This window comes from Marmota marmota, unplaced genomic scaffold (assembly GCF_001458135.2).
Source record: "Marmota marmota marmota unplaced genomic scaffold, marMar, whole genome shotgun sequence".
Lineage (NCBI taxonomy): Eukaryota > Metazoa > Chordata > Mammalia > Rodentia > Sciuridae > Marmota > Marmota marmota.
In genome coordinates this window covers 30,835,216-30,851,183 of record NW_026000005.1, presented here as the reverse complement: position 1 = coordinate 30,851,183, position 15,968 = coordinate 30,835,216, and the positions used below count along the sequence as shown (strand labels likewise).

The window sequence follows — 15,968 nt, the reverse complement described above, 5'->3', positions numbered from 1 at the left end:
AATTTTAAGCAACTGTCTACAGAAAGCAAGTGGCCTCAATGGCTGACATCTTCCTTGAAAATCTGCTTGTTTTAATTCCATTCGACCATCACTATCCAAATTTTTCCTGTTTCAAAAATGAAACTGCCTATATTTCTGATTCCTACTGGAGTAACATGCTTTCTGAAACAAGTCACAACCGGTTAATAGTTCTGAGCTCTGAAAGCAAGGGACCTTTCCCAACTCAGGTTCATTGGTGAGGAACTCAGGTTATGAGATCAATAGGTAATTTTGAGGCAAAAGAGTTTTATGATTCAGTAACTACTTCTGGCTCTTTTCTGCCCATATAACATCCAGTTTAGTACTTATCAAGAGTCTAATCCTTATATTTAATGGAAATAACTTTAATTTGCAGTAAATATAAAAAAATTTAAGCATAGGGAATATCATTCCTCTATGCCATTCATACTTCAAATTGAAATGAAAAATAGATGCATGAACAAATTTATTCACTGATAATCATTACTAGCTATTCCACAACAAATATTGTTGATCATCTTTTGGGTGTTAGCCACCCTATGAAGATCTTATGGACTTAACAAAGGACTCATCCAAGATCCCTGTCTTTTGAATAAAACTCTTTTATACTAGATAATTTGTTGAATTTAGCCTGTTTTCTCAACAATAGCAACATTTCTGATTTTCCACTGTTCCTTTGGCTAAACTTTTTGCTCCTGAGATTCTAAAGAGGCAATAACTACTTTTATTATTTTTTAGTTCATGGTCTATAAATACACCTGGTAATATGACTCACCAACCACTAGGCATCCCACACAATGAGACAGAATTGTTTTGGGCCACCAAAATCTGGTTTTGAGGGGGTGCTGTCTGTTTTCACAGCCTTGACTCCCTTCTCCTCACTGGAGTCTTTTCAAGACACCTCTGAGCAGCTTTGTGCAATGCAGTGAGATGTGGTTTTATGCAGAGCTTAGGGTAAGGTGTAGGGGTAGGGAGAAAAAAAAATCTTCCCTCTAGTAAATTGGCAGAAAAGCATTTCTAAAGGTTACACACCACCCACACATTCCTTTCAAATGATCAAAGACTTACAAGAGGTCATGGAAGGAGAGAAGAGAGGGAGCCTGGAGGAATTAGTTTTTAAGTTCTCTGTATTGCAATTCTTGCTGAATAAGGGACAAATTAGTACTTGTTAATCTTTTATTATATTTCTAGATTGAAGGATGCAAACATAAAATTGAATTAATAAACAGGTAGCTCTAAAATGTGCAGTATGCCAGTTTCCTATACCTCATCCCAAATCTGAAACAATTTTTGTTCATCAACTCTATTTTTTCTCTTTTCTTAATTTCTTATTTATTTATTTATTTATTTATTGAGTGGTTCTGGGAATTGAACCCAGGACTTTGTGCACACTATGCAAGCAGTCTACCACTGAGCTATTCTTCCAGACCCATCAAATCTTTTAAGTGTTTTTTTCATTATTATTATTATATTTTTTTAAGGTTTCATTTTCATGGTTGGTCGTCTTTACTTCCTAGTTTCAGTAGCATACACAAAACTTGTTATCTTGTTTTTTCTGGCCCATCCCAAAGCGGGAAGTACTCAACATTTAATAAGAGATCTGTTTGAACATGATTTCCTCATCCACTGGTATTTCTATACTTAAACCCAGTCATTCCAATTGGCCTTAGGTTTGCATGGGTCTCTTGGGTCATTCTTTATAGCTTGGTTCTGGCTCTTGCTTTATTTTTATCAAAACGAGTGAAATGCTCTCTCGTCTATATTTTCTTAGTAATGTATACCTCTGTTAGAGCTTTAGTCAGAATGCACATTTTACCTGCTGGCCTCAGCCTGATATTGTAATCTCCTCAAGAGAAGGGGCTGTCTTGTATGCCTTTTTATCCCTGTCTCCTAACAAACTGACAAGTAATGGATACTCAATAAATATTTGTTGAAAGAATTAAGACTTTTTAAAACTTTTTTAATTTGCAAAGCCCCAGGCATAAATCTGTGGGGTTTTCTCTTTCTTTCTTTCTTTCTTTTTTTTTTTTTTGACATGCCCTACCAGGTGCAAGTAGCTAGAGGGCAGAAATTTTTTGTTGTTTAATTCCTCTTTGCCATGTATTCCCCTACCTTCTTTCCTGGTTTTCCTGATGTCTTGGTCCACGCCCAAACAGAAGACTTCTATCACAATATGGAAAGAAAGATATAAGAAAACCTTTCAAAGGTACTTCAACTTTTCACTTAAAGGAAATTTACCAGTAGGCTTTGCTTGACTCTAATAACTATTCTTTGAATGCTAAATGCATATGGTAACTTGCTCATTCCTAGTACTATATAAGTGATTCTCTAAACAAGGCATTCCCTGTCATTGTTGTCCAGTAACCAGTTGTGTTCTGCTCTCCTTGTTGCTACTCTCTTTTGTCTTGTAATGTCTGAGCTACCCCCCACTCCAGCACTTTATTTGAATAAATGTCATGCCTTTTCTTAACCTTGGTCTCAAGGCATACTCTTGATTTGAAAAGGAATTTTACTTTTTAAAAAAATTTATTCTAATTAGTTATATATGATAGCAGAATGCATTTCAATTCATGTACACAAATGGAGCACAGATTTTCATTTCTCTTATTGTACACAATGTAGAATTGCACCACGCGTGCAGTCATATATGTACCTAGGGTAATGATATTCATCTCAATCCACCATCGTTCCTGCCCCCATTACTCCTCCCCTTCCCTCTCTCCCCTTTGCCCAATCAAAGTGCATCCATTCTCCCTATGCTCCCTGACCCCATTATGGATTAGCCTCTACTTATCAGAGAACATTTGGCCTTTGATTTTTAGAGATTAGCTTACTTCGCTTAGCATGATATTCTCCAACTCCATCCATTTAACTGCAAATGCCATAATTTTATTCTCTTTTAATGCTGAGTAATATTCCATTGGGTATATGTACCACAGTTTCTTGATCCATTCATCTGTTGAAAGGTATCTAGATTGGTTCCAGTTTAGCTATTGTGAATTGAGCTTCTGTGAACATTGATGTGGCTGTATGCCAATTTTAAGTCCTTTGAGTATAAACCGAAGAATGGGATAGCTGGGTCAAATGGTGGTTCCATTCTAAGTTTTCTAAGAAATCTCCATACTGCTTTCCAAAGCATGTTGCACCAATTTGCAGTGCCACCAGTAATATATGAATGTAACTTTTTCTTCACATCCTTGCCAACATTTATTATTGCTTGTATTCTTGATAATTGCCATTCTGACTGGAGTGAGATGGAATCTTAGAGTAGTTGATTTGATTTCTCAATTATTAGAGAAGTTGAACATTTTTTCATATATTTGTTGTTTAATTGTATGTCTTCTTCTGAGAATGTCTGTTCAGTTCCTTAGGTCATTTTTTGATTGGTTATATTTATTTATTTATTTTGGTGTTAAGTTTTTTTAGTTCTTTATATATCCTGGAGATTAGTGCTCTATCTGATGTGCATATAGTAAAGATGTTCTCCCACTCTGTAAGCGCTCTCTTCACATTATTGATTATTTCCTTTCCTGAGAAGAAGCTTTTTAGTTTGACTCCATCCTGTTTATTAATTCTTGATTTTATTTCTTGTGCTTTAGGAGTCTGGTTAAGGAAGTTAGTCCCTAATCTGACATGGTAAAGATTTGGGCCTGCTTTTTTTTTTTTTTTTTCTATTATATGAAGGGTCTCTGGTCTAATTCTTAAATCCTTGATCCACTTTGAGTTGAGCTTTCTGCATGGTGAGAGACAGTGGTTTAATTTCATTTTGTTGAATATGGATTTCCAGTTTTCCCAGCACCATTTGTTGAAGAGGCTATCTTTTTGCCAATATTTGTTTTTGGCACCTTGTCTAGTGTGAGATAACTGTATTTATATGAGTTTGTCTCTGTGTCTTCTATTCTGTACCATTGGTCTACATATCTATTTTGGTGCCAATACCATGCCGTTTTTGTTACTATGGCTCTGTAGTATAGTATAAAGTCTGGTATAGTGATGCCTCCTGCTTCACTGTTATTGCTAAAGATTGCTTTGGCTATTCTGGGTCTCTTATTTTTCCAAATGAATTTCATGATTTTTTTTCTATTTCTATGATAACTGTTGTTGGGATTTTAATTGGAATTTCATTAAATCTGTATAATGCTTTTGGTATGTATGGCCATTTTGACAATATTAATTCTTCCTGTCCAAGAACATGGAAGACCTTTCCATCCCCTAAGGTCTTTTTCAATGTCTTTCTTTAGTGTTTGGTTTCAATGTCTTTCTTTAGTGTTTGGTAGTTTTCATTGTGTAAGTTTTTTACCTCTTCTGTTAGATTGATTTTCAAGTTTTTTTTTTTGGTTTGTTTTTTTTTTGGGGGGGGGTAGTTTTCCTAATTTCTCTTCTAAGTGTTTATCACTGATGTTTAGAAATGCATTTGATTTATGGGTGTTGATGTTATATCTTGCTACTTTGCTGAATTCATTTATTAATTCTAGAAGTTGTAAAGTATTACTTATGTCCACTTCTGGCCTGAGGTTTATAACACACTTTTGATTGAGGCCATGGCTTGCTTCCCAGAGCATGGCCTGGTTAGAATCCACCTATCTGCCATAACTAATGTGGTACCCCTGAAAGATCATGACCACCTGAGCTTCATTTCTTCATCTGATGACTTTCAACACAGCCCATGTTGGACTGGACTAACTGAATTCCTGCTTTCTTTTCCCCCTTCACTTTATCTCCTTAGAATTCAGAATTTAGTTTAAAATATTATAGAATATTATCTTTTCAAATATATTTAAAGTAGATAAAGAAACTACTGATTATTTTATTTATTATAGCATATTTTAAGGGTATGTGCTTATTTATTTGCTAGAACTATGTCTTTTTCTCTGTTTGCAAAGGAGAAAACTTACCTCTTCACTGGTACACAGGGAAGAGCTATGATTATGGCTGGGTCATACAGAGAATACCATGTTTCAGGCCTAACTATGTGACTCAGTTGCCCAGGATCCTTCCCTGAAATTTGTCCAACCAGAGCTAGAGGTAAAGACTCCCTATTTTCTCTGGTTGTAAGCTCCCAAGCTGTTAGAGTTGGCTGTCCACAGATGTCCCACACAGAGCCAGGATGAGAAACTAGAGCTGCCACTGGGAACAAGGCACGTACGTGGGAAAGAGAGAATCCAGAAGGCACTCCGTCATCCCTGAGCTATGTGCTCCCAAGTCTTTCTCTGGTTTCATAACAGAATTCTTTGAATTCACTTTTCTTATTCCTTTATGTTTGTTTTAATGTTCTTCTTCTTATTTTTGTATTTTTTTTAAAAAAATTCTACCATTAGTATGTCTTAACTTGTAAGAAGGAAGAAAAAAATTATTGAACTTGTATTTTCCTAAATAAAACTTTTGGTATGGAGAGAAATGCTTATTTTGATAATTTAGAAAATAAAAAATAATGCATTTTATACTCAGTCTATACAAAATAATGAGCTGTATATTTATCTGGGGGCTTATTTTTAAGATTCATTTTATTTATTTATTTTTGTTTTAGATCCCAAGTTCTAAAACACCAAAGCTTTTTTTTTTTTTTCCTACCATGCAACAAAACTTTATTAACATTTTGGACAAGTTCAGCTATTACTGAAACTGGTAATTTCTAAACTTATATTGGAGCAAATGGCTATGTGCAGCATAATACTATCACTGCGCACCATAAATGCAGACAGAACAATTAACAGCCACCCCTCAGAGGAAGGACCAGGTGCAGGGTGGACTCTTTCTGGATGTTGTAGTCAGAAAGAGTGCGGCCATCTTCCAGCAGCTTGCCTGCAAAGATGAGCCTCTGCTGGTCAGGAGGAATGCCTTCTTTATCCTGGATCTTAGCCTTCACATTCTCAATGGTGTCACTGAGCTCCATCTCCAGGGTGATAGTCTTGCCAGTCAGGGTCTTCATAAAGATCTGCATTTTGACTTTATTGAACGTGAAGAGGCCACCAAATACCAGTCACCCCGATCCAGCAGTAAAGCAGAACAGGGATGACTCCACAAAGCCACTCGGGACTGAACCCAAAGCTTTTATATATAAAAGTTTATTTCCATCAGACAGGACCTATTCCTGCTTTGAAGAGGACTTGGTTCAAAACAAAACAAAATGTCAAAACAATAAACAAACATAAAACATTATCCCATTTATTTTCCTAAAAATTTCATGTGGGTATCACTTACTTTACATATTTCTTACACACGGAAACCCTTCCCCTACAAGGAGAGTTTCCAAAATGTCTTTCTGTCTCTGTAGACATTGCAAACACTAATCCTTATGGGTACTTATGAAATATCTTTAACACATGTGTAATTAGAATATAGTCTTTGAGCGAGATGAAGCATGTCAAACCTTTGGTGACATATCAAGTTCAATCTCCCTTTAAATGGTACATTCTCTGGACATCTTTTCAAGGTGACTTGATTTTTGTAAGAGGTGACAGGCAATTAACAGTCCATTGGGTCCAAATACTGCATTGTATATCTTTGGTGTTTGAAACTGCTTTACTAACAGGCAAAAATTTTTAAAAAAATACTATTTCTAATCTCATTACTTAACAAGTGTGGAGGCATTGTCCATTAGTCAGCTATGCTTCTGTGGCACAAAATTCTGAATGACTGCCTATGAGATTTTGGGTCTTTGCAACAGCCAGTGCAGATAACCTTTGTATTGTACATGGGCATATTTCAAAGTATGATGCAATGAAAATTGCAATCTGGTGAGGAACATTCTACTCTCTTACTGAAGTATAGCTGCCTGCTAACCAGGATACCAATCAATGTTTCCTGGAAAATTTTGAGGGCACATGGGTTGAGATGACTCCTGAATAGCATCTATCTCTGCTTATTTCTCTAGATTCCTTAAAATGTCTATTTTAAGTTGTATATATAGTACATTTCTTAGTAATGGATAAAGATGACATTTTATGGACTTTTCTACATTCCTGCAGACCCTAGAAAATGAGTTCATGCCGAAAGGTCATTTGATCCCTATTGCAATGGTAGTGGTGGTGGTGGCGGGTGACCCAGGAACCCATAGTCATCAGATGACTCAGTCAAGTCCAGCCAAGGTGTCCTTTTCTATATTTCTATTGTTTCAATCCCTTGGTCTGCTAAATTCACTTTGTGGGTTTATGAAGCCTCAGATAATTGTGTTCTCATGTGGTCTAAATTGAAGAGAAGTCCATGAACAGATACCACAAGGGATAAACAGTACATCTTTAGGGAAGTAAGCCCAAGGTAATGCACATTGTGATTCTTTCCAGTGTTCTTATTTTCACTTATTTAGGGGATATTTGGTGGAAGACCTACATGAGGATTGATGAATGATGAAGAAAGAGGGGTCATAAAACTGTATTAGAACATCAAACGCAGCTATGTAGAAAAGTGAAGGCAGTAATGTGATTTATGTTGAAGACTGGAAAAGCATTACAAAGAAGGTTTAAGTAGTTTGTCAATCATCTGCAATAGTTTAACCTGGGATACTTGTTTAGAATGCAGATAGTGGTAGTGAGCCCAATGTTCCATCACATTGTTTACTGAATTAGGATCACTGATATCTGTCCCAGTGTTTGGTGTGGGTACCTAGAATCCTCTTCTGGATTCTGAGCAGCCCAGCTCAGAAATTTGTAGATGTTGAGATGAAGGGGTACATATATGTATCAATATTATATATGAAATAAAATTTAGAGAGTAAATGACAGGATTCTCCAAGGAGAGAGAAGGCATCGGGTTTGGTCCATGCGAAAACAAGATAAAAGGAAGTTGAGTCATTATAGTAACAGTAGAGTAAATGAGAGAAAAGTTAGAAGCAAGAGAGAGATTTGAGACATCTGAAATTCCCTGCAGTGTCAAAAGAATTATTGGCATATGTGAGCTCTCTAAATTTGATTGCCCAATGTGAAGCAGAGGTGGGAATCTAAAAGTTCTCAAGTGTCAAACATTTAAAATACAGTCACCTTCTTTATTTCACATTGAATTATACATTTTTGTAAACTGCTGAGGCAACTCATTTGAATTTTTTTAATTTGAGCATCATTGGTTTGTGGGCTTCTCTAATAGGTGTTTAAGTCTCTAGCTGTTTTAATTTCTGTTAGAAGAGAGCTTTCCTTATCCTGATTCTGAGCTTGCTCCACAATTGATTGAATCATCCAAAAGTACCCCAGCAAAGTAACCTTTTTAAGTTTCCCCACCATCCCAGGACTGTGCTGAGCCTCTGCAGACATCTAGTAATTGAAGACAGAAAGGACAGTTCAGCTCTTCAGAAGCATCACAGATGAAGCACTGGTGACCACCGTCTAATTATTTCACTTTGTTTATTTTTATTTTTCATCCAAGTTGCACTTTGCTTTCCCAGTCTAGTGAAACGATTTAAGAGGAAGTTCTAAGACACTCCTGTGTTTGGCCTCACAATGACAGTCTATTTTATTTTCTGATTAACCACCTGGAATACAGTTTCGCTTCTGCCCGCTTTGGGCTCTCTTCTCACATTCCCTGGTGGACTTTTCCTTGGTGGACTTTTGTTCCACTGAGTACTAGGTATTGCTTTTGGAGTGAAGAAAAGTGGCTCAGTTAGTTCTAAGGAATATGCATAACATCTGTATCTAAAGAAAGTGTCATGTCCCCTGACAGAAATCTGCATGACCAGAAAACAAAGCATCTAGTGAATATATGGATAATTATGTTGTTACTTAGCAAGATTTATTGATTGGAAACCCTGTAAATATGTGCATATGTGTGTTGGGTTTTTTAATTATCATCAGATATTTTACTTTAAAGGAGGAGGATAATTAAACCAGCTGTCAATTTCCTTAGGTTGGCAAAGTGAACAATGAAAACATTAAGCAGCATGCAAATATTTACCACCTCAGTGGGTACACTACATTTTTCATTTGGAAAGCACTGAATCCAATAGTAGCCCCTGTGGTGCTCTTCATTTGACTTCCTCATCATGAACCTTGACAAACCCCAGCTTAACTGAACATTTTCTACATGTTGTAGCTGTTCTAAGCTCATACTTATATTATTTTATTGAATCTTTACCAAAATCCTAAGAAGTAGGTACAATTGTTGTCCCCATTTAAATATAAGGAGACAGTAGGGAGCCTAAGTTGTCAAAAAGCTAGCATGACAGTGTTGGATACAGAAACATTGCAGTATATTGCTTTTAAGCAAATAATTCTCCAGAAGAGCTTTAAAAATAAGCACATCAGAGATTGGTTGTTATTAGAAATTATCTGAGAAGCTGCAATCCAATAACGGATTCCACTTGACAGTTCACAATGTTCAGTGTCTTCTTCTGATAAAACTAGACAGAGTGTAAGTCTGGATATTACAATTTTGGATGTATATATTCTTTCCCCATAGTTTTTAATATCTGTAAAGTTGTATTTTAAACCTTTCTTTAAAGGAGATGGAAACATATGCATGGGCTCCCCCAATGTTAACATGACTGATGCTTTTCTGTTCTGCACCTTGGACTTTTGAATAAATTCTATGTTGAAAACAAAATTGTGATACTTTAAGAAAGAAATAGGAGGGAAGGGAGAAAAAATTTAAAAACCATTATCATTGTGGCTTGGGAGGCTGAGGCAGGAAGATCACAAATTCAAAGTCAACCTCAGCAATTTAGCAAGGCTCTAGGCAATTTAGTGAGACTCGGTCTCAAAATAAACTATAAAAAAGGGCTGAGAATATGGCTCAGTGGTTAATCATCTCTTGGTTCAATTCCTGGTTAAAAGGAAAAAAAACAAAAACAGCATTGGACAGGATGGTCATCAACAGCTGCTCTATGGGAGCCTCTTATGACTATGGATTAGGTTCAATTGGCCATGTTGCCAATGCACATGTTTTTCACCTCAGTGCAATCCAACAAATATTTCTTATACTGTAGTTCAATACAATCCAAAAAATACCTAATCTTGTACAAGCACTGGAATTGACACAGAAAGGATGAATTTAACCTCAAGCATCAGAGAGCCTCCCAGGGAGACAGAGGATGGATAGAAGAAATGTTAAAAAAAAAAAAAAAAAAAAGTGCCTTAAGTGAGGTATCCAGAAGGGTGTTTTGCAGCTTCTTGTTATATGACACATTGAAAATAAAGCTTTACCTTGCCTTTCCTCCAACAAGAAAAAAAATTCCAAACATTTAAAGACAAAGTATACACAAGGAAATGTTTTAAAGCTTCTGAGGATAGGAGAGGTGGTACAAAGGTTTTGTTTGTGAAGGAGGAATAGGGTTTTATAGGTGCAAGTGTGGAGAAGGACATTTCAATCAAAGGGAATGCTCAACCATTTGGAAGCAAATGCAGTGTTCCAGAGGGTTGAGTGGCAGAGCCTCAAATGGTAGTGAGAGTGTGAGGCAGGCGGGGACACCTGTGGTAGGAAGGTGTGTAACTGTTATATTGAGGAGCATCATTGGGATGGAAAAAAAATCTTTAATTAGGTTTATTTTTTAGGAAGATAGATAGCCTGCCACTGTGGAGAGTGGATTCAGCAGAGATAGGTTGGAGGAAGAAAGCCCAATTAAGAGAATATTAAGATAGTTGAAATCAGGAAAAATAAAGCTTGTAACTGGGGATTGACAATATGCTTTTTGATTGGAAAAGTCAGGTTTTGATGAAAGAGCTCAGCAATATATTTCACAGTTAATAGATCACTATTAAGAGATGAGTTGAATGAGTAATTCAAGGGTTGGGGTGAATTTATCAACACAGTTGCTCTTTGTTCTCTAAATATATCTGGCTAATAGATGCCTTTAGCAAAGTTGCATGCTTAATATTGTCTACTACCAAAGGGTATATCATTTATACATACATTTATAAGCGATTTTTCTTCTACCACAGCCCACAGCTCAAACTCACTACTGGAAACTACTTCATAGAACCTGGGATGTGGGCCAGCGGTAGAGAGCTTGCCTAGCATGTACAAAGCCCTGAGTTCAATCCCCAGCAACAGAAAAGAAACTGTCCTATGGACATATCTGAAAGTGATTCCTTAAGGCTATTATTAGCTCATGAGATAAAAAAAGAATCTTTAAATATGAAGAAGTTTGCCCTTTTAAATATTGCTGCTTCTGTAAGTGGATCTTGTTTACTAGCAGTTGGCTTGTCCAATTAGACAGATATTTAATATGTGTCCAAAGGAGGCAGACAGTGTCAGTTTCCTGCTGCTGGTGAGGAGGATTTTGGACTTTTCACATTGATTTAACCTTATTTTAACACTGACTTAGTAAATCTTATTGAAAGCATTTTTGGCACAAGAGGTAGTTGTGGTGGTAGTTGTTTTCAGGGAACATCTAATCTCATTTTTAAGCTAATTTTAAATAACCAAAATTATCATTTGGATCGGACAGTGAAATGACTGTAATCAAGTCCTTCCCAGCACCTTTTAAAATGTTTGAATAGCCAAAAGGAGAGTAATGGATAATTGACATTCTGAAAGTGACAAAGCCAGAGAGAAATCAGGATAAGAGCTCATGTTCCTTTTAAATTTCCTGTTGTATTCTCATTGTGTTCAGGAAAGGAGTTCTGTAAAGTCTGAGACATTTATTTGTAATAGACTATTTGTGTCTCCTTTAAAATTTTTTTTTAATCTGTTCTCTGTATTCCTACGACTTCTTTTTTCCTTGATATTATATGAAATATGAAGTTGTCTCCTTCTTAAGAGTAAACTTCTAGCTAGCTTAGCTCTTGAGATTTCTCTTTATCAATTTTTACTAGTTTTTATGCTTCACTGTATTGTTCGCTTCTCTTTCTGGAAAAATCAGAACAACAGCAATAACAAAAATAACTGATTCTGTCTGGGTCTAACAATTTCCTTCACCCCACTAATACTAGTACCATATGTATATAGAACTGGTAAGTTTCTCTGTGGTGAATTAACTACTCTAAATCTCTGTGTCGCTTGTTCGCTTCTAGATGGTGCAATCAAATATCTGCTTTATCATCTGTAGATAAACATTCCCAAATGATTCCGTAGTCTTCCTCCAGGAACAGCACCCCATTCCCCATCCCCCCTCAGCTGCATTAATGTAATTCCTTTCTACTTCACTCTGTATCCTTCCTTATGTGGAACTTTTCAGAAGCACCCCTTTCATTCTGTGTCTCATTGCAACAATTGCCTAATATCTTGCTATTCATCACTGTCAGCTTGGTTTTCCCAAGGTATTCAGTGTTTAGGAAACAGAAGACAAAATGGTCTGGAGACAGCACTTATTGAACTAGGCACAAGCTTTATTGATGACTTTGGTTTGAAAATCTCTTCCAAGCAAAGCTGTCTCCTGATGCGCTCTTCAGAGAAAAGTGAGCTCACATCCACCTACACTGTCTGCATATACTGTCACCAGTGTACCCTGTGTGCACATCAATGCCCCCTACACCCCCACACCAGAAGACTCTGGCCTCTCTTTTCTCTTTCCCCATGCCCCTCCATTCTTGACCCCTGGTTTTTAAGCCTTCTTGATGCCAAATACTCAATTTCTGGGCCTTTGTCCAGGAAGTTGAAATCCAAATCATCCTAATGTGTTAACAATATATTTACATAAAAGAGACAAGATGATAACTTAAATGGGGATTTTCCCCAGGTTCTTGATTCCTGTGCATAGTTGAGAAACTAAATCAATATAATAAATATCAGCCTCTGGGAGCCCCATATTTAACATCAACGGGGATTATAGGCACTCAGTAAATATTTGCTTATTGAATAAGTGAATTAATGAGTGAGTGCATTTGTTGGAAGAGAGCCCCATCATTCTTCCTCCCACATTTCATTTTCTAAATTCCACTGGAAAATGAGTGGGAGAGGAGAATGAAACAGTGAGTAGAGGGAATCTAACTTTTCCCTATTCTTTTTTCTGCATGATCCTCGGGGAATCACAGAGTCATTTTTTTCTATGTGTCACAGAAAATATGGAATTTTATATTTGGAAATACAGTGGAATTCTAGCTATTTAAGGTCCTTTGCTTTCTGTTGCTCAGACATAAAAGAGCTTTAGTCATACTGCTTTCTGGCTTTCAAAAAGCTCAGTTTGGTATATGAAGGAGGGATAATGAGGTCTTGTTTTAAGCCTGGCATCAGTGCAAATTGAAAATTGTCTTATGCTTTAGTTGATGACAAAGATGAGATAAATAATTGATTTAAAAAGGGTGGAATAGAAGTAAAATCTACATTCAAGTGTCTTTTTTTTTTCTCCCTTTTGATTGGCTTCTACTGAGGAAAGTACACCTGATACACTGACTGTGTCAGTTCTCACAGTGCTATGGGCTTTGTACTCTGAAAAGCATGTTCGCACACATTTCTCCTTTAATTCTTGTAATAACATCATGAGCCTTATCTCTTGCCACTTTCCCCTCAGCTTAGCCACATGAGCCTCGCTGTGCTTGGACCACATCAAACTCCTCCTTGCCTTCAGGCCTTTGCACATGTTATCCTCTTGTTCTGGAATGTTCTTTCCACCCCCTCCCTTCCTACCCGCTTTGCTTAAATCTCATTCCCTAAGGAGATGTTCTTTGACCTCCTCAATTAAGTTGAATCTTCCTATTACTTTTTTTTTTCTATTCATACTTTTTCTTTACGGCAATTTTTTTTTTAATCAAGTAGCTACACATTGTTGGTATGTCTGGTTGTTTTTCTTCTCCAAACAAATAGCCTGCCTGAAAATAGGGATTGTGTTTGGCATGATGTGCACTAACTCTTGGCATATACTCAATGCTCAGCACATGCTAAATGAGTTATGGAGAAGCAAACATTTGAATCCCTGCTTTACCAATAGGGAACACGACTCTGAAACTGGTTATATGACTTACCCACTCACTGCCTCTGTGATAGGTGTTCTCAGTAGTGGATATGGACATGGAAGGCAGGACGTCTGTAGGTCATTTAATGCAGAATGCTTTCCCTCAACCTTCCTTCAACCTCAGTCTCTGATATCTCTGTGAAATAGTCAGTTATTTGTGTCAACGTCCAGGGTGGGATGAGCAGGTGGATGTGGTGAGAACCACTGGGGACACTCCAACCTGCCGCTGGTTTCTCATTTTCCTGTATATTTCTCATGGTGGATATGTTCTTTACACAGACAAATTCCAGTTGGCATGACATAGGTTTCAATCCACCAATCTTAGAAAATCCCACTGCTAAATACCGTTTGCACACTGTGAAGAAGACAGTCCAAGAATTTTAAAAAATGCTATTTGAGCTCCAAGAGCTTATTTGGGCAAAATTCCCAAGGATCACAAAGAAAGGATAGCTTGGTGATGCCAACAGAAGCCAACCTGTCTTTCTACTTCTGTTTTTGTTTGTATACCTGAAATTACTTTGAAATACCAAAACATTTTTTTTTAATTTCCAAATCTTGGTTGGTGGGTTTGTATTTTATTCATTAGTGGTTGCTAAGGGTGTGCATTTTTTTCTAAGTGTGGGCATTCTCCACGGCAGCTCTCAACAAATACCCTCCAGCTGAAAGTGGATGTGTCTGGCATTAAAATCACTAACATTCAGGCTGAATCAGAGCCCTGTGTTTATGGGTAGATCACCTCATCTCTTATGCTACCATTAACGACTTGCATTCCTGAGAGATGGAATAAGCCATCTGAGTCAACCAAGTCCCAGTTATTTCCAAGTATTGGTGTGGCCTTTCTGATGAGTTTTGATAACTTTTGATTATCAAATAATTATCAAATTAATAATATAAGTCTAATATTTCTTGAACATTTAGCCCAAAAGATCTGAACGTATCCTTCTTTTAAACATTAGTTTCTTTCATTCTCACAAATTTTATTTTAAAATCTCAGTCTAAGATTATTACCTAGATACTTCCAGGCTTAAAATTTTAAGGGATAGTGTATTTTAGTTGTTTATATGGGGTTTGTGGTTTTGTGGGATTGGGGGGTTTCTCTTTTAAATTCAGGACCATCAGTTTAAGATTTAATTATTAAAATATATATCAAGTAATTTAGATAGCCTCGAATTTTTAGATGATTGGAACTGTTCTGTTTAGAATCTCAAAAATTCAGGGCTTTGGGCTTAACATAAATAGAAGGATCTGCAAAGGAGAAAAGGAGGGATGGGAGAATTCCAGTCAGGCTCTACATGGTCTTAGTTGTAGGAATGAGTTGACTTGTTCAGGAATCTGGATGTTAACCTGAGCCGTGGCAAAGCTGAGACTGTTTACACAGGAAAAGTGGTAACTGGATCTAGGAGGGCTTCTGTTACTGTTCTTAACTTTTTAAAAATATAAAAGATAATGCACAGCATTTTCTTTACTTTTATAAATTGAATATTGCTCTGATAGCTTAGGCTCGATACATATTTTAGGAAATCGCAGAATAATCTGTTGTTCCTCACCTGAGAATGGCATACAATAGGGGCTCTAGTGCCCTGTGGAAATTGTGGAAGATTCATATCTATAAATGAGGAATGGGGATATTTTGTAAAATCTTCATAAGCTCATAAAATGAGGGATTTGTGGATTCCATACAAGAAGCCCTTTCATGAACTGCAAGAGTCTTCCCTGAGCAAGTAAGTTCTGTGACCAGAGTCTTATTTCTGACCACATACAAAAAGAGCAAAGTGAGTTGGCTGGTTGTTTGCATCCTATATGGGATGCTCCTCTAATTCAAATCCAGAGGATTTTTAATCAGTTGGTGCCTATTTATCTTTGAAGGCTGGAAATAAGTATAATGCCGGGAACTGAGTTGGAAGTCAGTACACCAAATGGATAACAAAATGAAGACTTGATCTCATTGTGCTATAAACCTATTTTGAATATCCCTAATCAGCTGCCTTCTCTGTTTTGCTTCAGAAGCTCTTATTGACCTTCTTCTGAAGTCCTGTGCTTTGCTATTTTGATGCTCATTTCATTTAATATTTTAATATATTTCATAGTTTATTATATATCTCTTCACCAAAGAGATAGAAGTTATCAGTAGGAATCC

At 36.7% G+C, this 15,968-nt stretch overlaps 1 protein-coding gene across 1 annotated transcript; it reads right to left on the bottom strand.

Annotated features, from left to right (window-relative positions):
* Positions 1 to 5,586: 5,586 nt before the first annotated feature.
* LOC107138661 (ubiquitin-like) lies at positions 5,587 to 5,974 on the bottom strand. Its single transcript, XM_015481329.1, has one exon. The coding sequence runs from the start codon at positions 5,957 to 5,959 to the stop codon at positions 5,726 to 5,728; it is 234 nt and encodes a 77-aa protein (XP_015336815.1). The 5' UTR covers positions 5,960 to 5,974; the 3' UTR covers positions 5,587 to 5,725.
* Between the last annotated feature and the right edge of the window lie 9,994 nt (positions 5,975 to 15,968).